Genomic DNA, 25041 nt, shown 5'->3' with positions numbered 1-25041 from the left:
AAGGAACGGTATATATGGTCTGGCATTTGTGGTTGAATCTTAATTCTTCATAATAAAAAAGGGTGACTTTAATTCTTAAACCCCGACCTCTTTAATCTCATTTTTGTAATCATAAATACTGCTATTTACATCTAATAATTCATTTTTTTTCAAATATGGTCAACAAATTCGCAAAATGTCAATAAAGAACCCAAAATAAGAGGATTTCATCTAATTTCTCAGACCCATTTAACCAGTAATCGATTAAGCATAAAACTGAGAGAGGCGAGAAGAGATGATAAAGGAAACCTGTCAGTTCTAAATGAATACGATGTTCTATTCACAGTTCAGTTGTACAGATCAAGACCCTGGTTCTTAACCGAGGACCAGTGTCAAAAGCTACTCGGCCCCTCCGAAGCAGTATTTACAGTATCGGCTTATTTTATCCTAGCAGCTTTCCAGTCAATTCAGAGCACAGGTGTTCAATTACCATCAGGATGCGAACAAACCCAACAGTGCTCGAAAAAGCAATCCGCTCTATGGGGAAGATCAGTCTGTACTTCCGTGGATTGACACACTTCGGCAGCGCCTTTTCTTTGAGCCGACCTGCCAAAAGAAATATTTTCAAATTAACAAAGGTAAACCAGACAGAAAACACAATGTTAAGAGAACCGAATGTAACCAAACAAGGAGGGCAACCATCATAAAACATTTCTCATCATTACAATATGAATCGAGCACACATCCAGCCATCTCCTCCAACATAGCTAAGATGAAGGCTTACTAATCTCAACTAGAAGAGAACTGAGGAGATTAGATCAAATAACAGAAACCCAATTTGACCAAGTACACAATCTTGCCAATGGAGAAGCCAATCTGAGGATGATAATAGAGGAATCATTTCAGTGGTCAAGGATTCCTATGGCCAGGTAGTTGAGACAAGTACTTGATGATAACAACTAAAGAGAAAACTGAGAAAACTAGACTAAATATCCTCATCTGATTATATCAATTATTGTGCCAACATTTAGAACAAGCTTCATCAAGTTTCCATAAACTTAACTGAAAAATGACTTTAAATTTCAGATCCTACAGAAAAAGATAAAGCTTCATATGCTGTAGACACTTCATTGAGCAACTGAAAATTTTACAGCAGGACCCCCCTTCCACATCACTAAGTAATCCCACACACCCTACAGGTCTGAGGTTTCCCCATCCTCAACAGCTGTCACTTCCTCTCGATTACCCAATTGGAGCTCCACCATACCAACAAGACCATAAGTGAGTGGGAGATATGCACTTGAAGTATTACACTCAATGAAAACTACCTGAAGTCTAATTTATTTCTAACTCCATACTTTCTTGAAGATGGGCCGGCCTTCGCAGGAACATTATGACAGCAGCTACAGCTACAAATCTAGTATCGTTCTGCTCTAATTATTTTCCTTGTGGCTAATATCAAGGTACTTGTTAAGGAGTACTCCCACATGGATTAGTGAGTACAAGGATTAGTGAGTACAAAGATCTTGAGTTTATTAGTTGGCAAAAAAGTTTTCCTAAGTAGACTAGTCATTTTGCGATGGGCCTTGGGTCAGAGCAGGTACTCATATGTGGGCCTATGCCTAAACTATCCACTTGTAAAGCCACAAAGAGGGTCTACACCTAAAACTATCCACTTGTAGAACCACAAAACAAGGCCTACACCTAAATTGTTCACTTGTAAAGCCACAAAAACAAAGCCTACACCTAAATTATCCACTTGTAGAGTCACAAAAGAGGGCTTACACGTGAGGGGGAGTGTTAAGGAATAATCCCACGTGGATTAGTGAGTACAAAGATCTTGGGAAAGAAGTTTCCTAATTTGGCTAATCATTTTGGGATGGGCCTACACCTTTGTAAAGTTGGGTCCAAGGCCTATCCTAAAATGACTAGTCAACTTAGGAAACCTCTTTACCAACTAATAAACTCAAGATCTTTGTACTCACTAATCTATGTGAGACTATTCCTTGACACTCCCCCTCATGTGTAGACCCTCTTTTGTTACTCTACAAGTGGATAATTTAGGAGTAGGCAGTTTAGGTGTAGGCCCTCTTTTGTGGCTCTACAAGTGGATAGTTTTAGGTGTAGGCCCTTTTTTGTGGCTCTACAAGTAGATAGTTTTAGGTGCAGGCCCACATATGAGTACCTGCTCTGATACCATATAAATCAGAGTGGACTAATTCAAACAACTTGGTGTTTTGACTAGAACTAACTGGGAAACTGGAGCGACGATGTTTCCCAGCTGACAGGATTCACAATCAAACGAAATATTGGCCGGCAAAGAAGGAAAAGACTGACGCAACTTAGCTGGTGAGGGATATCCCAAGCGCAGATGCCACAAATAAGAAGAATTTGTAGTAGTGCGAGCTATAGCTCGAGAAATGGATACATCATCCAGCATGTAGAGCCACAAAAGAGGGCCTACACCTAAACTGCCTACTCCTAAATTATTCACTTGTAGAGCCACAAAAGAAGGCTTACACCTAAAACTATCCACTTGTAGAGCCACAAAAGAGGGCCTACACCTAAACTACCTACTCCTAAATTATCCACTTGTAGAGTCACAAAAGAGGGTCTACACGTGAGGGAGAGTGTTAAAGAATAGCCGTGAGTACAAAGATCTTGAGTTTATTAGCACGTGTAGACCATCTTTTGTGGCTCTATTAGTGGATAATTTAGGAGTAGGCAGTTTAGGTGTATGCCCTCTTTTGTGGCTCTACAAGTGAATAGTTTTAGGTGTAGACCCTCTTTTGTGGCTCTACAAGTAGATAATTTTTAGGTGAAGGTCCGCATATGAGTACCTGCTTTGATACCATGTAAAGTTGGGTCCAAGGCCTATCCTAAAATGACTAGTCAACTTAGGAAACCTCTTTACCAACTAATAAATTCAAGATCTTTGTACTCACTAATCTATGTGGGACTATTCCTTAACAACCTTTAATGATTAACTACTGTTACGGTCTCGGGTCATGGATCGAGTAACACGGCATGGAACTTGAGACTCCAGCACTCAGAATTTAACTCACTTCACGTCAAGGGTCTGTATATGAGTATTTCTCCTTGACCAGTGTTCGGCCAGGAGGAAAGATCCTTTTTTGAGGGTCCTACCGAGTTGCTGTGCTAGATAGAAGACCCCATAGCAATGCTGACCTTGCTAGAGCAAGGTGCTCTCTTTTCTTGCTCACGGCAAAGAGGGTTTGGCCCTCTTTGTTGCTGCTCTAGCTAAGAGTGCAATCCTTCTTTCTTAAATAACTTGAAACACGAGTTTGGGATAGATTAATACCTCTTCTTTGATGTTATGATCAGCTCCCACGTTGCACCAGGATTGCTCAAGATTTGAGGATAAAAATCCTCACTTTTCTGCTCGGTAAGGGAGGAATTGAGGCCTCTCTTGCTGCTGCTGCCGAGAAGGAGGACAGACCTCCTCTTTGGGCTCGGAAAAGGGGCAGGAAGCTCCTTTTTCTTAGTAGGGATGATGGTGGGTGAATTTGGGTGGAGATGGATGGCAATGGAGGGTGAAGGATAGGTTGGATTTTTGGAGTAAACCCTAAACTCGAGATCAAGAGGAGATCTCAACCTGTTTACACTAGGTTATTCTAAAATCTCAAAACTTCCCTATTTCATTCATCCCTTTCCCTTAAATAGGTCACGTCATGGAGTTATAGGGTTAGGGTTACAATAATTCCCCATAATGCCCTTACATATAAAGTAATTAGAAATAACTACTACTTAAAACAATATAAGAAATAAATCCTACTCAAAGTAATATAAGAAATAAATCCTATTGAGTGAGTTCTTGTTGTCTCCTTCGTTGGGTGACTCAGTGTGCTATTGAGTCCACAATATCTGCCTCCCCATGGAGAAAGAGCTTGTCTCCAAGCTAAAAAACTAGGTAGACTTGTTTGAAGATGTCCACACGTTCCCATGTTGCAGTGTCGGGGTCAGTGTCCGTCCACTGAACGAGAATCTCCCAATGGTCATTGGTCAGCCGCGCGCGTAACACCACAACTGGGTTAAGAATAACCTCGCCATTATCAACCGGTGGTAGGAGTGGAGTGGATGTAGGCTGTGCTCCGAAATGCGGCTTCAAGAGAGAGACATGAAACACATCATGAATTTTGGCCGTGTCCGATAATTTGAGCTGATAGGCGATTGGTCCCACGCGTCGAAGAATGGGAAACGGCCCGAAAAATCTGGGAGGTCCCGCAAGAGACTGCTGACGGGAGGGCTGGAGCCGTAGCCACACATAATCCCCTACCTCAAAAGAGATCTCACGGTGGCCTTTGTCGTAGACATCCTTCATTCGAGCTTGGGCGAGTCGTAACCGTTTTGTGATATTCTGTAGCAGTAGATCCCGGTTTTTGAGTGCCTGATCAATCGCGTCCATGCGGGTGGACCCTGGGTTGTACGAAAGAAGGCGAGGTGGATCACGGCCATATATAACCCGGAAAGGAGTGGATTGCAAGGCAGAGTGGAATGAAGTTTGTAACAGTATTCGGCCCACGGAAGCCATTGAACCCATTGCCGCGGACGATCCCCCACCAAGCATCGTAGATACATCTCGATGGTGCGGTTCACCACCTCAGTCTGCCCGTCTGTCTGTGGTTGATAGGCGGAGGAGAACTTCAATTTCGTCCCACTCAAGCGAAACAATTCCCGCCAAAAGGTGCTCGTGAAAATTGCATCTCTGTCACTCACAATGGATTCTGGAATGCCATGTAAGCGGACTATCTGCTCCAGGAAAGTCTGAGGAACCCGTGTTACTGTATACGGATGAGCCAGCGGTATAAAATGTCTGTACTTGGAAAATCTATCAACCACCATGAAAAGTACGGATTTGCCGGAGGACAAGGGTAGGCCTTCCACAAAATCCATCGAAATGTCGGCCCAAACATGCGTAGAAAGAGCCAGAGGCTGGAGAAGACTGGCTGGACTCAAGTGCTTGGCATTGTTGCGCTGACATACCAGACAGTCACCCACATAAGTCGCAATAGAGGGTTTCATGGCTTGCCAGTAAAAATCAGCTCGAATTCTGTGCAAGGTCTTCTGTATCCCCTCGTGTGTACTGTCATGGTAGGCCGAGAGAATAGCAAGAATCAACTCAGACTCAGGTGGAAGGAAAATCCGTTGCTTGTAATAAATAAGTGAATCCTGGATGGACCACTTCGAATTCATTGTCCCTTCCGAAATCTTCTGATGCAGTTCCTGCAATGCAGGGTCAGTGGCATGTGCGTCTCTCACCAAGTCCAGAATGAGAAATCTCAGCTGGCTGATCGAATAGACCGATTGCTGATCCTCAAAACACCGTGACAAGGTGTCTGCCGCCTTATTTAATCTCCCCGCACGATACTACACCTAGAAGTCAAACCCCAACAGCTTACTGATCCAATGCTGCTGTTGCGATGTCGTCCAACGTTGTTCTAGTAGGAATTTAAGGCTGTAGTGATCCGTGCGTATGAGAAAAACCCAACCCAGAGATAAGGCCTCTAATGTTGGACCGCTATGGCCAACCCAATCAATTCGCGCTCATAGGCTGCCAGCTTGTGATGACGGACTGCCAATTGTTTGCTAAAATACGCAATAGGATGGCCCATCTACTGTAAAACGGCCCCAATGCCCACGCCCGAAGCGTTGCACTCTACCACTAACAATTCGTCAAAGTTGGGAAGTTGTAATACTGGCGCGGATGCGAGGGCAGCTTTGAGTGCCACAAACAACGTGGTGGCCCCCTCATTCCAAATAAAGGAATTTTTCTTGAGCAGACTGGTCAATGGTGCTGCCATTGGCCCATAGTTCTGCATAAATTTGCGGTAGTAGCCCGCAAGACCCAAAAAATCCCGTAATGCAGAACACGACTGTGGCTGCGGCCACTCGTGAATAGCTCGGATCTTCTCAGGATCCACCGTAACCCCCTCATGTGAGATAATGTGTCCCAGATACCCCACATGTGAAGCCGCAAAAGAACACTTGGAATGTTTCTAATAGAGTTGATGTGCTCGTAACAAGTCGAAAACAATCCTCAAGTGTGCCAAGTGCTCCTCAACCGACTTGCTATATATCAAAATATCATCGAAAAATACAAGAACAAATTTTCGAAGATAGGGGCTAAATACCTCGTTCATCAAAGCTTGAAAAGTGGAGGGTGCATTGGATAACCCGAACGGCATGACGACGAACTCAAAGTGGCCATGGTGCGTGCGGAACGCCGTCTTCTCGATATCAAATGGGTGCATCCGGACTTGATGGTATCCCGAATGGAGGTCGAGTTTAGTGAATAACCACGACCTGTGTAACTCATCCAGGAGCTCATCCACTAACGGAATCGAAAACTTGTCTTTTACTGTTTGCACGTTGAACTCCCGATAATCCACGCAGAACCTCCATGTCCTATCATGTTTCTTCACAAGTAAGACGGGTGAAGAGAACGGGGAGCGGCTGGGAAGAATAAGACCCTGTTTCAACATCTCATGGCACTGACGCTCTATCTCATCCTTCTGAAGGTGTGGGTAACAGTATGGTCGCACGATCACTACCTCAGATCCTGGTTTCAGACAGATCCTGTGGTCTCAGTGCCTTAGGGGAGGCAAACCCGAAGGCTCCTGGAAGAGGTCAGAGAACTCCTCAACCAGGCCATCACTAGTACTGTCAGGCTAATCCTGTGTCTACAAAGTGTGCATGCAGTGGGCCCTGTCCCCTTGACAGCCCTGTAAGAATACCCGACTTCCAGCCAAATCAAAGCTCATGGTTAAAGCCGAAAAGTCCCACAGAATGGGCCCTAACGTTTGTAACCATTTAATGCCTAATACCATATCAAATCCTGCCAGGGAAATAACAAAAACTTCAGCATTAAACGAAGTAAAGCCAATGGAAAAGTTACCGCCTTACTAATCCCATAGCTAGGGGCCTTCTCGCCATTGGCCACTGAGACGGTGGTCTCGCCATTGGCCACTGAGACAGTGGTTGTTGGATGAGTGTGTATCTGGAGCTGGAGATGTTGTGCGGCTGTCAAACTCAGAAAATTGTATGTACTCCCCGAGTCGACTAGTCCCACCAGTTCTTGGTCGATGACATGAGCTCGGACTTGCATTGTAGTAGGCGATTTATGCCCAGTAATAGCATGCAAGGATATCTCTGGTGGTTCCTCCTCGATAATATCCTCTGAATCCTCCACCTTGAGCCAAAACAATCGTTTACATTGGTGTCCTACCTGATACTTCTCATCGCAGTTATAACATAAATTTTTGGACCGCCTTTCTGCCATCTTTGCACTCGTCAATTTTTTTATAAAGCTCGGTAGGGAATTACCAGAGCGGGGATCGGCTACCCGAGTCTTAGTCGGAGTGTGTCTGGATGGTGCTGCTGGAGATGCTCCCTGAGATGAATTATAGCGGTGCCCCTTGCCAAGTGGAGGAAGTGTTCCTCTCACCCGACCAACCCGGCTTACATTGCTGCAACTGTTGTCATTGTTCCATTGCTCGGGCCATATTCATGGCATGAGCTAAATCCGTGGGCATAAGGAATTCTACCTCTAGCCGTAAATACTCATTGAGACCTGCTGTGAATAAAGAGACCTGTTGGTCAACCAATACCCTCTCACCAGCACGAGCCAACTTTTCCTAGAACAGTTTTTGATATTGTTCCACCGAACCAGTTTGTCTCAATAGGACTAACTCTCCCAGGGGGTTGCTGTTGGCGGAAGGCCCAAATCTAACTGTGCATAGATTTTTAAATTCTCCCCAAGTCATGAGTAACCCATAACATGACTTCATCTGTCATATGGAAAGAGGCTAGTTGCACCTTATCCCATTCAGTAGTCCCTTGGTTCAAAAAAAAAAAAAAATCACATCTATGCAACCAAATTAAGGAATCAACAGAACCATTGAAAGAGGGAAATTCTAACTTAGTGTACCATGGAACTGTGCCTCCATGCTGAGGTCCTTGGACAGCAGTGCGCCCAAGCCACTGCTCCCCTCTTCTGTGATATGGTTGAGCAACCTCTCTCACCTCTGGACTCTGATGTCTCTCTATCCTAAACTCCTGTAGCATATTGATGACTTGGTTCATCTCTTCTTCTAAACCACAAACCTTCCCCAACACTGGTTGTGCTGTTTCAAGGCTATCTTCTATCTTTTGTATCCTGATTTGGATTTCTTCATTGCTGATATTATCCCCCATGTTACCTTGCTCTGATACCAAGTGTTAAGCACCTAGCCAATACTATCCAAAAGACCGGTTTGTTAGGAGCGGAAGGCATAGGTACTTAACCCAGGAGCATAACAGTACTCCCCGCCCTCCCGAGCCGACGACCACGGCAGCCTTAACACAGCAACAGGGACAGGGTCAGGAGCCCATACTCCCTTACGGCGCCCCATCATCCCTACTAAGAAAATGAGCTTCCTGCCCTTTTCCGAGCCCAAAGAGGAGGTCTGTCCTCCTTCTCGGCAACAGCAACAAGAGAGGCCTTAATTTCTCCCTTACCGAGCAGAAAAGTGAGGATTTTTATCCTCAAATCTTGAACAATCCTAGTGCAACGTGGGAGCTGATCATAACATCAAAGAAGAGGTATTAATATATCCCAAACTCGTGTTTCAAGTTATTTAAGAAAGAAGGCTTGCACTCTTAGCTAGAGTAGCAACAAAGAGGGCCAAACCTCTTTGTCGTGAGCAAGAAAAGAGAGCACCTTGCTCTAGCAAGGTCAACATTGTTGCGGGGTCTTCTATCTAGCACAACAACTCGGTAGGACCCTCAAAAGAGGATCTTCCCTCCTGGCCGAGCACTGGTCAAGGAGAAATACTCATATACAGACCCTTGACGTGAAGTGAGTTAAATTCTGAGTGCTGGAGTCTCAAGTTCCACGTCGTGTTACTTGATCCATGACCCGGGACCGTAACATTTGGTATCAGAGCAGGCGCTACGTCCCAAGTTCGACTCCCCGCGTGCGCGGGCGACCGCAATCCCCGGACGTTCCCCAAAGGCTCTCTTCGCTGTGTTAATGCCGCCATAGTTGTCGGCTCTGGAGGGCGGGGTGTACTGTTATGGTCCTGGGTTAAATACTTATGTCTTCCGCTCCTAACAGGCTGGTCTTTTGGGTAGTATTGACTAGGTGTTTAACAACTACTTTACAAAAGAAAATCATAACCCCTATATCAAGTCAAGGACTACATAGCATACAAAGCTATAGAAAACGAATCTAATACAACAAGAGTTTAGAGAAAAAGAAGAAAGTTAACGTTTATTGTATACCTTAGATGATGGAGGAGGTAAAGAAACCCGGCGTGCGGCCATAACAGGATGCTTTAGAGATCGAATCTCTTGGAGCTGTGAAGTAATTTCCTCCAATAATTGCAACTCGTGAGATCTTTCCTTTTCCTTGTTCTCGATCGAAACAGCCAGCTTCTCCCTTCCTTTTTGCACTAGCTTTAGTCTTTCTGTAAGCCTCCCAACTTCTGTTTGAAGTTTTAGCTTTTCGTGGTCAACTACAGATACGGAATTTCCCCTCAAAGCAGAAACTAAAGCTTTGGTTTGAAAATTGTCTTGCACAAGCACATCTGACCTACTTCTATATATGTTTGCTTCTGACTCTACCATGCGTTTCCTCAAATTATCACTCGTAACACCAATCTTTCCAGCACCACAAGCTTCAAAAGAAAAACCTTGTTCAATTAAGCTGTTTGAAGTTGAACCTGAAGGTAATGATCTATCTTTCTCACTGTTTTTCATATCACATGGCTTAGTCTCATCATCAATGACATGGACATCAAGAATACTTGACTCCGCCTCAAACTGAGAAGCTTTAGAGGTAGAGCTTCTCAAATCAGTAACTCTGTCATGGCTTTCTGATTCAAGATAATCAACAGTTGCCTTGTCAACCAAGAAAGAAGTATCCTGAGCCTTATTCATTTTGCCAGATATGGGAATTTTTTGTGAATGGAGCCCCCATGACTCCGCAGTGGATACCATGCCCTTCTCTTGAAATTTCATGCCGCACTCATCCAATGTATGAGTATGATGTTTGTCAACAATCTTAATCCCTGGTCCTTGGCAATATGACAACTGTGATACATGCCCATGAGAACCACTTTGTTTCTCACAGCAGTGTTTCGTCTCCAAACATAGGTCTGAATGTTTCACAGTTCCATTTTTTTCAATAGATTCACTAATTTTCTGTAGAATGAACATCGGATCATCCACAGAACCAAGTGATGAATAAACCTGTTCCCCTGATCCATGCAATGCATAGCCAAGATCATCTTTACCCCTATCTGGAAGCATCATTGAATCCTCTTCCCTTTTCTCATCGGAGAGTATCATTTGATGATACATCTCAACTTCCTTTTCTAGAACAAGTTTCTCCTTCTCTCTTCTTAATAGAATCTCCTTGAGAATATTCATCTCTTCTTCATCGTACACTGATTTCTCTTCAATCTCTCTCTGATATTGTCTAGCTTCCATTTCAATCGAAGCCTTCTCCTTTTGAAGGCGACATATCATTCCCATCGCCTCATCAGCAGCAGTGGCAGCAGCACTTCTCTCTTTCTCTAACTCAAGGTAGAGGGCTGCACGAGCAACCTGCTCCTCTTCAAGTGCATGTTCCAAGATTCTTATAGTATTTGAGTCATTTCTGTCAAAACAGGAACCGAGACTGTGAGAATAGTGTGATTTTTCCTCAAAGTTTTCCTTCAGTCGTCCATAAGGTTCACTATAAACAAGCACCCCAGCACCAGCATAAGATTCATCTTCACCTGAAGTAACATAACTTTAATTGCTTAGCTCATAGAACGTAAAATTCTTATTCTTTATAACATGCACGCCACATTATAGAAGACCTATTCACATGCATTAACTGGTGAGCCATTTATATCTTATACCAGTACATAGGTGCTCCAAGTTCATAAATGAATCCAGTTACGTAACTGTGGGATCCCATGACATTTCAACAAATCATAGCTGTGATTGAACAACGTCGATGCATCCGAGTTTTGAGTTATAAAATGTCCAAAATATATTAGAAAAATGAGAGAGTAAAGTAAAAGTAACCATCAAATGAAAATTTAAGATCCACGAAAAGAAGATAATAAAATTCTTATTTCCCTGTATGTCAATTTCAACTATTAAAACATATGAATTCCGCATCCAAATTGCAGAGCTAAACTTCTTCATAAAGGTAGTTTATTAGACGGAAAAGGATAAAGACTATGAGAAGCAAAGAGCAGAAAAACGCCTTTTTTTTAACTCACATTGAAGTTGGTCCCCACCAGAATCAACCGAAACAGAACTTTCCCCACACATTTCTTTCCCCTTCTCGCTGAAAATCGTATTGTCCGACGACGAGATAGGCGAAAACCGTCCACCTCCAACACCGACCCTCCGGCGACGCCGGAGACTAGACGACGGCCCACGACCCACCCCTCTTCTCCCCCTAACTCCAGACCGAAATCCCGCACCACTCCGGTTCGAAACCTCGGCCGGAGAGGCCGTCAAGGCCAACCCGTGCGACATGCGAGCACAAGAGATCGAACTACACGACGCTTCTCCATCAACTCCCGCCACCTGCTCCCCCAGTCTACCATCATAACCACCATCCACACCCCAATCTCTCAGCAGCTTCAAATCCAAGCTGCCGTCGCCAGTCCAGATAGAATCAAATGGAAACTTGGTCTTGACACCCATCTGCACCGATGAGATCCTCCTGGTGGGCCCGTCAACGAGTGCCCTCTGCAGGCACATATAACCCGCAGCGGGGTACCTAAAGAGACAGTTGCATGGGCAAGGCAATCGGAGACCGAAGAGGTTAAGGAACTTGGACGCAAAGAACGCTAAAGCCGCGCCGCAGAGGAGGAGGTACGCGAGCGCGAGGTCCAGGAAGGCCCCGACGAGCGTCGAGACCGTCCATGCGTGAATCTCCTCGCAAGCCATCGACTCCTCTCGTCTCTCCCTTCTTGAAAACCCTAACAGGGAAGCGACTTTGGAACTCGTAACTGGGAATTTGTGGCTTCTCTCTCTATGGAGCGCAAGCGAAGTGTCTGGTTTTGCTGAGGAAGTCCGTCGAGGGAATCCACGGGAGCAGTGGGACCCGCTATGAAGCCGGGGATTCTATTGGGTGGCTAAATTCCTCCAACGGTACAATATTACTACGCGCCTTTACGCGAGAAATACATTACGGGCGGTCTACGACGGCGGAGCTTCACCCACTGGATTGGCACCTTGTAGTTCATACTTGATAGGTCATCCTTTCCGTTTTATTTATTTGTTTTTTTTAATTTTTAGTAGGCCCCATGTAGAAATGCCCACGTGGCTGAGATCTAACCGATGATTAACGGATCAGCCTGGTTATTTATTTAAGCGAAGAGACAAAACGGCTAGTTAATTTGTTAAACAGTAATTATCCCCAAATCCATGGTTAAATTTGAGGTGATTAATTAATATTTATATAAAGAGGAAATATCGAGAGTTAGAAATGAAACTGTCTGTCTCATCTTCCCTAAAAGCGGTGACTTCGCCGCGCTGTTCAAAAAATACTGGCAAAGAAAAGGAACGCGTGAGGCACATAGAAAAGAGGGAGAAAGGAAGCGAAGGAAAGGATCTTGCTCGAGGGAGTACTGGGGTGTCGGGGGTCATCCAGGTGCTGCGGTTCTTATTCATGAGTTACTTATTTCAATGTCGCCGGCGATGGTAGATGTTCGATCCTCGGTCACAAAATCCAGGATTCAATCGCAGCGGTCCCCTTTGCTAAACCCTAACCCTAAGAAAGGTCAGTTGTCTTCTTCCTCTTCTTCGACTCTTGTGCTTGGCTCCCCCGACTATCCGGTGTCCGAATTATTGAAAACGGAGACGGGACCGATGGGTTCGCCGAATCAGAGAAATGCAGCAGGGTTTTCGACGCCGCCTCCACCTCCTCCGTCAGGGACCAAGTCGGAAAAACCGAATCTTTCTAAACCTCGTTTTATGAAATTGAGGCGGCATTTGGTGCCACAGCGGGTCGAACAGTCGTCTCGGTCGGGAACGGAGAGTAGGGTGCATTTGGGCTCCAATACGATCGACAGTTCGGACGGGGATGGTAAAGTGGGAGAGGTTCAGTACAAGTTTCAAGAGTGGAATCCGTTCTCATCGGTTCCCGGCAGGTCTGTTGGTGCAAATTCGTGTCCACTTGAGTTTGGGAGTTCTAGTGGCAGTTCAACGTTTGTGTTTGGAGCTAATAAAGCGAGTGTGTCGGCCTCCAGTTTGAGTTCAAAATGTGTTCATGTCGGTGAGAGCGCGCAAAGTCTGCGTGATGTTGAGTCTGTAAGGCCTGGTGATGGTGCAGGATTTAGCTTTGGTGGGAATGAATCAGGCAAAGTGACTTCGAGCTTAAATCTAAAGTCAGGTGCGTCTGTTGATATTATGGAGAAAAAGCTTCCGGATGAGATAAGGAAGTTAAAAATTGATGGCCAAACTAATCAGGCAACTGGGTCAGGTGCGTCTGTTGATATTATGGAGGAAAACCTTCCGGATGAGGTGATGAAGCTAAAAATTGATGGCCAAACTAATCAGGCAACTGGGTCAAGCTTGGGTTTGAAGATGAACGACAGTGGGTTCAGTGAAACTATACAGAATTTCGGAAGTTTTGATTTTGGGAACTCTGGAGCTGATGCATCTTTTGTTTTTGGAGCAAATCAATCACGTGGGGCATGGCCAAGTTCAAACTCAATGCCCAATGAGAAGCTGAGGGGAAAGTTCTCTGGGGAGACAAAAAGTGGTGGTGAGAGCACATGTAGCTCCACTTGTAATGATATTGGGAATTCTGGTTCTAAGGAAGGTCCTGTGTTCACAGCTAGTCAGTCCACTGGGGTATTAAAGACTGTTTTGACAAGTAGCAGAACCGTTGAAGGCCCCCAAAATCTGAGCAGCATGGAGTTCCGGAGCTCTAGTTTCAATCCAGAGGTTGTGTTTCCTGCAAGTCAATCAAGTCGTGTAGTCAATACAGCAGATACCATGCCTAGAGAGAGTGCTGGAAGACCGTTCCAGGATGACTTGCAGAAGTTAAATACCAGGATTGGAACCAATGAGTCTGGTGTAGAACCAAATTTTGGCACAAGCTGCAGTGGGTTCGCTAAAGGTTATCCTAATTTTGGGAGTTCTAAGGTTGGGAAATCTGCTGGTGACAAAGGTTTCATCTTTGGTGCAAATCAATCGAGTGGTTTGACATCCTGTGGAGACAAGAATAATGTGTTTCGGGAGAGTGTGGGGCAATATAACCAATCAGATGGTGCAGCGCCAAGTTCAAACCTGACTCCTGGTGGATCAAACAGGGTTTATGAGGATACTCTCCCAAGTGAAATGAAGAAGTTGAATATTGAGAGTGAAGCAAAGTTTGTGAATAAGAATGATAAGTCCTACTCTTTTGTGTTTGGACAGAAGGAGTCATCATATTCGAAGACAAAATCAAATTCTGTGGAGGTTTTGGAGACATCAACTGGGCCCAGCATGGAAAAGACAGTTCAGGATGAGCTGAAGAAGTTGAACATAAGAAGTAAAAATGCATTTCAGGGCAAGAGTGAAGCAGGGTTTACTTTTACCACTGATAGAAGGGAGAATATGACTCCCAATTTTGGGACAGGCTTTGGGGCAGGTGTCTTTGTGTTTGGAAGCAGGGGGGGAATCGATAGGGATGTGTCAGGTAAGAATTCAACTGTTGGCTTTGATGAAAAGAAGGATATTAAACTATCCAATGATATGAAGAAGCTGAGTATGGAAGAAGTGGGGAATGGTCCTGAGGAGATTGAAGACAAAAATATCGGTGCAACAACCAAGGATACAGGCAGTTCTGTCCTCGGTAGTGGTAAGGATGCAGCCGAAGAGTCTTCTACATGTAAAAACTCCCTGAAGGACACTGAATCTGGAAATTTCATGAATAGGCCTTTAGGTGATTCTACATTTGGTCATTCTATTCCCACACCATTCACATTCCAAGCAGGAAGGAAGGCCAATAATTTGCATGTGGATGATGTTCCTCCTGTTCTCCCAAAAGTCAATGCAAAATCAAGTGAAACTGCTGCTCCATCGTCCTCTTCGTCTTTTTCTGGTCCCTATTTCCCATCAGACACAACTCCTTCTGAGGGTACTGCAACATATAGCTCTGAAAACAAAGCTAACTTTGAAAACCTGAAACAAGACTTGAATGTGCCTGTTTGGGATCCACAAATTCCAAAACATGATGCTTCTTCTTTTAAGGAGAACATATATGCTGGTTTGCACCAAAATTTGGTGTTTAGTGCAACAAAAGAGTCAAAAACAATGGATTCAAAGTCTAAAAAAAGGAGGGGAAAATTGAAATCACGAACTGGCCTTGTCCAGCAGAAACATTTCGTTTCAAGGGAAGGAAGTTCTCAGGAAAGTTCAGAAATGAGTTCTCCGGGCTATTCACCGATGGATTTCTCTCCTTATCAGGAAAATTTGGCAGCTGATCAATTTTCTAGGGAAACTTCTCTTGGATCTGATGACACTGTTCGGCAATCAGTTGGTCTGGATGCCCAAAGTGATCGGAACTGTGGCAGTTTGAGTGAAGAGGGTTCTAAGCATGGACTACCTGAAAATGGATCTGTACCTTTTCGAAATGGGATGACAGAATTCTCTAATGAGGTTGATGTTAGTGGTGCTGAAACTTGTGGGTCTAACATTCAGAGGCAAGCAGGTGTTGCTGAAGCTATGTCTGATGTTTCTTTCCAGACAGAGGATAGTGGTGGGACCAACTTTACTTTTGCTGCTTTTCCTTCTGCTCAAGTTCCATTATCAGCTCGAAAACGCCACTATAGGAAGAAAAATTGGATGAAAGGTGTTCGTGATTCATACACTTCAATCCCAAATACAGAAGTTCATTTGACTTCTCCTTCCCTGCAGTTTTCTCCATTTGCTGCTTCTTCAGTACAGGCAGGGCCTGGTCAAGGTCAAAGTCACCGAAAGGAAGATGTGTTCATTTCTCAAAAGGAAGCAGGTAGAGAGCCAAATGTTCTCCAACATTCTGTCTCTGCTGCTGTGGCACAGGAAGCCTGTGAAAAATGGCGAATCAGGTATATCTGTTTCTTTTAATGCAAATCATGTTAGATTTTTTGTTCTTAAGTGATTAGCGACTCTTCAATTACCAATGTAGATATGAGCGAGTACTGTTGTTTTGGAGGAACCACAAAACCAGTCTAAACATTTTTCTAGAATGATCCTTTATATTTTTATATAATTTTGATGGCCACATGGTGAGTTTTTTTAATATGTTGAGTTTAAGTTTCACAGGTGTATGAGATACATGGATGTTTCTGTGTAATCAAAATTTAAAAAGTGGGTTTCTTGAAAAGAAAAACAGTAAAAAAAAAAAAGCCTCCAGCCATGCTACGAGAAAATAAACGCCATGTGGAAGCTATAATATTTATTATCACATCAATTACCTTCAGTAAAGTTGCAGAAATCTGGTCAAATTCTATTCCTATACTATTTTAGCTTAAACAGCTAGTACTGTTCTACTTCCTGAAACAGTGATAACGTATGCCTACTATGTGGATTTCAACATTGACATGTGATATATACCAACAGCCTTTTCTTTTGCCATTTTATCTATAAGATTCTCCATATGGTGCTTCCAACGTTTGAACCCAATATATTTCTCTGTGCATCAGGGGAAACCAAGCTTATGCGAATGGCAATCTATCTAAAGCTGAGGACTGTTACACTCAGGGAGTAAATTGTATCTCTCCAAAAGAAACTTCTACAAGCTGTGTCAGGGCTGTGATGTTATGCTATAGCAACCGTGCAGCCACAAGGATGTTTCTTGGTAGAATGAGAGAAGCATTACAAGATTGTATGATGGCTGCTTCAATAGAACCCAATTTTCTCAGGGTTCAGCTTAGAGCTGCTAAGTAAGGATTTCCTTCTTCCCCTGAATACATGTTCCTGTTTCAGGAGTTCTTTATTATTCTTAGTTTTATATGCCTTTTACCGTACTTGTTGACTTTTTCTGGTAACGTCATTTTTATGAGACTTGTTAATGGAAGAACAACATATGACAGTCAGGTCAAGAGCTAAAGGTTTGAAGGGATGGCTACTGTGACTACCTTCCACAGAGCTGTACTGTACTTGGGAAGTGCCTAAAATGAAACAGAGAGTGAGGGTCAACTTTTACCTTTCCACTTCCTCTCTTGTTTAAATTTTTTGGGCTTAGTTTGTCCTTATGGACTCATTAAAAAAAGGTTTTCCTTATGGATATCGCTCATCGTAGAGGTCATGACCTCAACGGTCAGCACCTGAACAAGATATAATGTACTGAAAAAGAAAAGAAAAATAAAAGATTGGGAACAAAGTAACAGATTGTGGAAGCAAAAATGTCTGCTGGAATGCAGTATGCCATTACTCCTCATTCACCTATCACTATCTGTCGAAGAACTACTGGGTCCTATAACATACCGTCTATATGAAATAATATGGTTTGCCCTATTGTCTGATTGGGCAAAATGTACTTTTTTCTTTTTTATAAAAAAAAAAAAATTAAAAGAGTTTATCCAATCTTTATAGATTCCTTTAATTCTATTTGAACTAATTAGTGCTATTGTACTTTTTGCTGCTGCCATCACAATCTTGTATGGTCTTTTTTGTCTAAATTAGTATGTAACATCTTACCCGTTTCTGTTCTTTGCTTTTTCTGTTTTTTCCGTTTTTGTTTTTCTAAACTGCTTTCTGATGATGCAATTAATGCAACTTTCCTGTTCAGTTGTTATCTTGCACTGGGGGAAACTGAGGATGCACTAAAACATTTTAAGAATTGTTTGCCATCTGGACGTGATCTAAGCTTGGATCGGAAAATTGTTCTCGAGGCCTCTGATGGTCTTCAAAAAACTAAGGTGCAAAGTGCTTCTGTCTGGTGTATTTTGTTTGTGTGTGTTTGTCACTGACCTTCCTGTAATTCTGACTGACAGCAAGTCTCCAAGTATATGAATCAGTGCACCAAACTTCTAGAAGAGAGAACCTCTGATAACGCCATCAAAGCATTGGAATTAACTGCTGAGGCTTTGTCAATTAGTCCGTATTCAGAGTGTTTGATTGAAATGAAGGCTGAAGCTCTCTTAATGGTGATTCTCTAAGAATTACTGAAAACGTCATTTTTTCCCTAAATTATATGTATATATGAATAATTTTTTCATCACAATTAAGTTGTTTTATTTCTTCTCATTATGCTTTAATGAATTCTGGCAGCTTAGGAAATACGAAGATGTGGTTCATCTTTGTGAAGAAACTATGGATTCTGCAGAAAAGAATTATAATACAACTAATTCTGATTTCCCATATGAAACTGTGGAAGGGTCAGAGAGGTTTAAAGAATCTCCTGCAATGCTTTGGAGGTGTCATCTTATTTCAAAGTCCTACTTTTATATGGGAAGGTTAGAAGAGGCTCTTGATTTTCTCCAGAAGCATGAGACTGTAGAAAGTACCAAAGACACGTAAGCCTTTATTCTTGTGTTTTTTTTTTTTTATGTGGGGACTTTGATTTTTAATGCTGATGAGAATTGTTCTGGTGCAGAAACAAGAATCTAGAATCTTCCACGGCATTTGCTGGCACCATTCAGGAATTATTACGCCATAAAGTATGTATATTTAGGTTTTGTTTCATTTTGCCAATTTGGTTATATTTACTTAAGTGCTTCTTGCTTGTCAAATCATCACTACCAGCACAATGGACATAGAGATCCAGGCTGTTGATCTAGTGAACCACTATCTGATGGTATGGGACTCTTGTATCCCTGATGAATTGATTATCTCACACCATCAACGCTTAAGAGGGTTTTTGGTTCCTCTCTGTATGTGTATAATGGTCATAGATCTAGGCTGTTGATCTAGTGAACCACCACCTGATGGTATGGGACTCTTGTATCCCTGATGAATTGATTATCTCACACCCTCAATGCTTAAGAGGGTTTTTTGGTTCCTCTCTGTATGTGTCGACTATAATGAATGTCCATGGTGATCCATTCATCACCCAACTTGAAAGTCTCTTGTGTTTACTTTCCTTTTGTCATGGTCAATGATATAGAAATGGCCATGTATGTACTTTGCTAATTTCTTTTTTGGTTTACTTTGCCTTCATTCAGGCTGCAGGGAATGAGGCTTTTCAAGCTGGAAAGCATTTGGAAGCTGTTGAACATTATTCTGCTGCTTTATCGTGCAGTGTTGAGTCTCGTCCTTTTGCTGCAATATGCTTTTGCAATCGTGCTGCTGCATATCAAGCTCTAGGCCAAATTACTGATGCAATTGCAGATTGCTGTCTTGCTATTGCCCTAGATTCAAATTACCCAAAGGTTTGTGACTGTTTGCTCTTTTATGTTTCTTTTGGTACTGTTGTTTGTTAAAAAAAATTATAGCATGAATTAGGTTACTCTTATCACATTCAGACTATTGTGGTTGGTGATGGAAGCTGACATGAAAACAATTATTTTTTAACAACAATTTTCTGGAAACTGATTAAGTTTTTATTTAAGTGACATTCTGGTGATTTGCAGCTGCTTTTGACAATATCTTCACTGGCCAAACTGATAGGACCCAAAGTCTTAAGTTGGGGTTGTATGATCTCTATAATCATTTTGTAATCCTTTTTTACCACTGCTTTGTGACAAAATGGGTGAAAGATTTTGGGTTCATCTTAATACTGTCATGAATGATGTTATTAGATAAATTTGCAACGTGAATTTGATTTTTTAAAATTTTGTTGAAATATATTTTGATGAATTGAAATTTTCAGTTAGACTTAAGCGATCAGTATTGGTTATATGCAGCATGGGGTGATAATGCTTCAGTCTTTTTGACAGACATCATGGCTACCAGCTTTAGTCAAAATTAAGGAATCAATCTGAAGGCTATTGGATCTTGATCTTGTGACTTAAACACAACTTTAGTCTTAAATGTTTCCTTTTTTCCAGTCTAAATATTTCCTCTGTTTTGTTAATGTGAAAGTTATTTCTAATTGTTTGGTGATGGGTGTTTTGAGCAAATAATTTGTACATTGACCCCTTTTTAATGAACAAATGTTTTTGATGCATTTAGAGTAAGAAATGATGCAGTTTTGAAATCGCTTTTGGTATTCCGGAATAAGTAAGCTAGTAGTGGCTTGTGTCACTCATTATCACAATGTAATCACTGCTATCTCATCATTTTTAACTATGCTCCCACATCCTTCTCAATGTCTCGTCTGCACCACACCCCTGTTTTTAAAATTTTGTTGAAATATATTTTGATGAATTGAAATTCTTCAGTTAGACTTACGTGGTCAGTATTGGTTATATGTAGCATAGGGTAATAATGCTTCTGTCTTTTTAACAGCCATCATGCTGCCAGCTTTAGTCAAAATTAAGGAATTAATCTGAAGGCTATTGGATCTTGGTCTTGTGACCTAAACACAACTTTATTCTAAATGTTTCCTTTTTTCCAGCCTAAATATTTCCTTTGTTTTGTCAATGTGAAAGTGATTTCTAATTCTTTGTTGATGGGCGTTTTGAGCAAATAATTTGTAGTCCATTGACCCCTTTTTAATGAACAAATGTTTTTTATGCATTTAGAGTAAGAAATGATGTAGTTTTGAAGTCGCTTTTGGTATTCCTGAATTAAGTAAGCTAGTAGTGGTTTGGCTCACTCATTATCACAATGTAATCACTGCTATCTCAGCATTTCTAACTATGCTCCCACATCCTTCTTAATGTCTCGTCTGTTCCACACTCATGTTCAGTAGACGCTGCTTCTTCATTACATTTGCTTCATAAAATGTGGCTAGTGAAATGATTGTTTGTATATTATGCCTCCACCTTTTTGGCCTGTTCATCTATCATGACTCTAATTTATGAAACTTCATGACAGAAAATGAGAAATGTATTGGTGAACAGCCATGTTTTGCCAAAAAGTGTGGTCATGATTTTTTTCTGAACGTAGTATGTGGACGGAGCTCATATTTAGGCCAATTATGCCTTTCGGCATAGTTATAAGTTTTCCTATTCCATTCGAGATGTTTTCAAGATGAGAATAGCTGTTTGTATCCTCTATTTTGTTCCTTAAGCAAGTATCTAGCCTACATCTCCATGATGTCTTGATAACTGGTCTTGAACTTCAATATGCTGCTTCAATCAGTCAAAGCAAGAAACAATGCAGTTTCTAAGTCACGTTTTGTTGGATTTCTAATAATTATTTTGCCAAACCTTAGATGTAAAGAACCTTAACAGAAAAAAAGATAATGAAGTGATGGATCATTTTTCATTGAAAACCCTTTCCCTTCCATTCTTTTGTTGAATAGTTTCTTAGAAAGCTTTTGGTCTTGATCTTTAAATTGTCTATCTAAGAATATTCCATTGGCCTTCTGTTCTTTGAATACTACCTTAAGTAATATCTTTTAATATAACTGTTGTTTAGAACTTGTAAAATCATGAAGTCTAATTTTCTGGTGAAATGGCTTAATTAGGACCAATTTTAGTAACTCGGCAACCAATCATTGGCATACTTGTGACCAATTTTTAAAAATTTGACAATAGGGCATTGACAATGTGTGGGTACTATGGGCAGTGGACCGTGGTATTTTTCTAAACAAGGAGTTGTAAGAAAACTAAGACAAAAAATTGAAAATGGAGTATTAGTTGTTTTTTTTTCTATCTTGAGTTAAGACCTGCTATTTACCTCAGTCCAGGAATAGTTTATAGTTAGCCAGGTAGCTCACTTTGCTTAGAGAATTTTTAAAGTCCATTTGGTTGTCCTGGGTCAATCAGACTGAACTAAGTCTGGAAGACTGCTTTCAACCACTTGTGCTGGATTTGGTCAATCAGTCTGAACTAGGTTAGAAGACTGCTTTCAATCCCTTGTTCTCAATTAGTTTTTCACTGAATCATATCGGCTTTATGGGAAATCTCAAAGTTTTACGTGCAAACTGGTGTATAAATTTTTTTTCGCCTTTTGACTAATGACCTATTTTGGCTTTTGGGCCTGAATTCCTATTGGCATTGTTTGATGATATTCCTGAATAATACTCTCGTTGGTTGGGAGTTGTAGGTCAATTATTGCAAGTTGCAACGGCAATCTTCATTTTATTTTACCTTCTTCCACTTTGTAGGCAATATCCAGAAGGGCAACCTTACATGAGATGATTAGAGATTATGGTCAAGCAACTAGTGACCTTCAGAGGCTTTTGTCTCTTCTTGAAAAGCAGGCAGAGGATAAGGCCAATCAGTCTAGAACATTGGGTAGGTCAAGTAGCGGCACGAATGACATCAGACAAGCTCGTGCCAGGCTTGCTACAGTGGAGGAAGAAGCCAAAATGGGGGTGCCATTGGATATGTACCTCATCTTGTAAGTTATGTTCAATTTATCTGTAATTTTTATTGCCTTTATGCTTGGTTCATATAGGTTCTTGCATATAATATGATCCATTGGAAGTCCAATCCAACAACTTATCTAACTTATCACACTTTTTGACTGTGCTTAGCTTCTGAATCATGTAGCGAGATAAATTAAATAGGAAATTTGTGATCTCTGTGCAGAGGAATTGAGTCATCAGCCACTGCAGTGGAAATCAAGAAGGCTTACCGAAAGGCAGCACTCAGACATCATCCTGACAAGGTTATCTTTGCCTTTTTGTACTTTGATTTTAAATTTGTTTATTATGTTGTTTCTCACCAATTTTATGGGTATATAGGCTGGTCAATTCTTGGCTAGGAGTGAGAATGGGGATGATGGACTCTGGAAAGAAGTATTTGATGAGGTCCACAAAGACGCTGACAGACTTTTTAAGATGATCGGAGAGGCTTATGCCGTAATGTCAGATCCCTCCAAGGTGCGCGTGTATTTAGATCATTAATTTGTTGGTGTAAGTCCATCTATTAAGCTTCAGAATTCAAAACCTCATTTAGGAGCAGGTTGGAGGTTAAGACACCCTGCTAGGGACCTTAGAGTGGCACAGCTTTGAATGATGTAATAACTAACATTAGTATTGCTTAGGCTTGATGGTTATCACAGACTAAATCAGGTTTTTTGGAGCAGATGTATGGTACGACTGTGGTTGAGCATTTATGACCATATATTCACAAGCACAAGAATCTAAATGAATAATTGTTTTGAATGAAGAAACAGATAATTGTCCCTTGTCTTAGGAATTTTAACAGCATGTATGCGAACTGTTACTCTTACTCAGGCTCTATACTCTGGACTTAACCTTGATAGAGAAGTTCGATCAACTTTTCTCTGATACAATTGTATTTTTATTTAAAAAAAATACAATTAGGTGCATTAAAATTCCTAGGTGACTATCAGCTCTAATGTTAAATCTTTAAAATTGTAATGAACTCCCATTCACAGTTTGGTGTTATTTTCTCGAAGAATCCAATGCATACTGCATGATATATGATATGATAGCAAACTGCACTGTTACTATTAATCAGTTTTGCTCCAGCTGCCTCTACTGAGTTGAATTATGTCATTTGATAGCGTTTACGATATGATGCGGAAGAGGAAATCAGAAATGCTCAGAAGAAAGGGGGCACTCCTAAATCACAGGTAGATGTTAATAACTACCCATTTGAGAAAAGTAGCAGCAGGAGGCAATGGAGAGATGCATGGAAGACATATGGAAACCCACAGCAGAGATGGTCGGAAGCTTCTCGATCACATAAGTACTGAAAAAGCAATCGATATAAGGCTGCTGAAATGGACGAAGACATTGTTACTCATCACTTTTGATCCCACCATTGAAGAAAAAGGTGCCAATAGCTTCCAACCATAAGTATCTGGCAAAAATAAGATGACGAAGATTCTAGATATTTGAGAGTGAAGCCAGTAGGGTAAGGACATGACCAGGAGCGCTTAGCTTAGCCTGAAGATTTGGGTCCTCGCAGCTTTTCAATTTGGTGTTCAGAGTATACAGAGGTTACTTTTCCAGTGAAAGGAATGAATCATCTTCTATTTTTTCACATTTGAGTTTGATAGCCATAAATGCAAATTTCTGGCTGTCATCTGTGACATGGGTAAAGAGGTTAGTTTTGTGTTGGGAGGGAAAGGGAGAGTATATTGGGGAACACCCAAATATATGTATAGTTTTTGGTGATTTTTTTTTTTTAATATTTCAGGTTCCTGTTTCTGAATGCCTATGACACTGAGAGATTGATGTGTACAGTGCTTTCAGGTTGATCATTTTTTTCACTTAGCCATAGCCAAACACTGTCACAGAACCACAATTATATTTCAGCCAGGAAGCCTTATCAAAGTTTTTGACAGCTGCACAATGTGGTTATTTTTCAAATAAAAAAATCTATTAAATGCAAATCACCATTAGCATCTCTTTCCACAGATTTTCCAAGTGTTATTCAGATTGTCAGACCACTACTTCTGGCAGCATGGAACCAGTTGGATTCCATGAGATTCAGGATTTTTAACTACATTAGTTCATGCAGTTACCTCTTTGAAGTGTCTCAAACACATATTAAAGCCAGGTAAATGTCTTAGTGGATTCTTACTAAAGAGTTTGCTCACCTGTGGAGACAGATTCTTTTTTTTTTTTGTCCCCTTCACTTTCACGACCAAAAGTGTGTGGAAAATAGTTTCCAGTAAAATCTGTACAAATCTCAGAATATCACTGTGGGCCCACATGACCGTCATCGCCACATGTCAAACCGTCGAGCAATCGGCCCGGCGCGGCGCCAGACGGGCGGCGGCCTCCTCCCCGACCAAAACAAGGTGGCCAGACTCAGCTTCAAAGCCCTCTCCATCTCCACCACGCCCGTGCTGGTATAGCTTAGCCAGGCCGAAGTCTCCGAGACGTCCTCTCATCTCGGAGTCCAGAAGTATGTTGCTCGATTTGATGTCCCGGTGGAGCACTATCTGTTTGTCGAAATTCCCGACAGAGTTAGATTTTACTATGATTTGTGTTTGTGATTGCTTTGTCAATGGACCTGATCTCAGCCGTGATACAAGTAAAGGAGGCCCTCAGCCCAGAAGCTCTTCGGGTTTGTCGAAAATGCGTTTGTTAATACGCGACGCCGGCCT

The 25041-nt window shown here is 41.8% G+C and overlaps 2 protein-coding genes across 2 annotated transcripts; one reads left to right on the top strand and one right to left on the bottom strand.

Moving 5' to 3' along the window:
* Positions 1–275: 275 nt before the first annotated feature.
* LOC137962883 (uncharacterized) lies at positions 276–12003 on the bottom strand. Its single transcript, XM_068810005.1, has 3 exons — positions 11256–12003; positions 9262–10760; positions 276–585 (listed from the first exon to the last, which is right to left on the bottom strand). The coding sequence occupies exons 1-3, from the start codon at positions 11932–11934 to the stop codon at positions 529–531; spliced, it is 2235 nt and encodes a 744-aa protein (XP_068666106.1). The 5' UTR covers positions 11935–12003; the 3' UTR covers positions 276–528.
* A 492-nt stretch (positions 12004–12495) lies between these two features.
* Positions 12496–24167, top strand: LOC137962586 (uncharacterized). The gene is made up of 11 exons (XM_068809543.1): positions 12496–16064; positions 16662–16901; positions 17750–17879; positions 17955–18107; positions 18232–18476; positions 18557–18620; positions 19125–19331; positions 22118–22353; positions 22545–22623; positions 22700–22837; positions 23488–24167. The coding sequence occupies exons 1-11, from the start codon at positions 12676–12678 to the stop codon at positions 23677–23679; spliced, it is 5073 nt and encodes a 1690-aa protein (XP_068665644.1). The 5' UTR covers positions 12496–12675; the 3' UTR covers positions 23680–24167.
* Positions 24168–25041: the final 874 nt, after the last annotated feature.

This window comes from Aristolochia californica, unplaced genomic scaffold, assembly GCF_029961685.1.
Source record: "Aristolochia californica isolate CCGP_79_NKW_82.1479 unplaced genomic scaffold, dmAriCali1.0.hap1 SCAF_4, whole genome shotgun sequence".
Taxonomy (NCBI): Eukaryota; Viridiplantae; Streptophyta; class Magnoliopsida; order Piperales; family Aristolochiaceae; genus Aristolochia; species Aristolochia californica.
The sequence above is the reverse complement of the archived record's forward strand: the minus strand, read 5'-3'. Positions and strand labels throughout refer to the sequence as shown.

Coding starts and splice junctions, on each gene's coding strand:
- LOC137962586 (XM_068809543.1), top strand. CDS start 12,676: ATGTCGCCGGCGATGGTAGATGTTCGATCCTCGGTCACAAAATCCAGG. Junction 18,108..18,231: donor AGGCTGAAGCTCTCTTAATG/GTGATTCTCTAA, acceptor GAATTCTGGCAG/CTTAGGAAATACGAAGATGT. Junction 18,621..19,124: donor AGGAATTATTACGCCATAAA/GTATGTATATTT, acceptor GCCTTCATTCAG/GCTGCAGGGAATGAGGCTTT.
- LOC137962883 (XM_068810005.1), bottom strand. CDS start 11,934: ATGGCTTGCGAGGAGATTCACGCATGGACGGTCTCGACGCTCGTCGGG. Junction 10,761..11,255: donor TGGTGGGGACCAACTTCAAT/GTGAGTTAAAAA, acceptor ATGTTACTTCAG/GTGAAGATGAATCTTATGCT. Junction 586..9,261: donor TACCTCCTCCATCATCTAAG/GTATACAATAAA, acceptor TTCTTTTGGCAG/GTCGGCTCAAAGAAAAGGCG.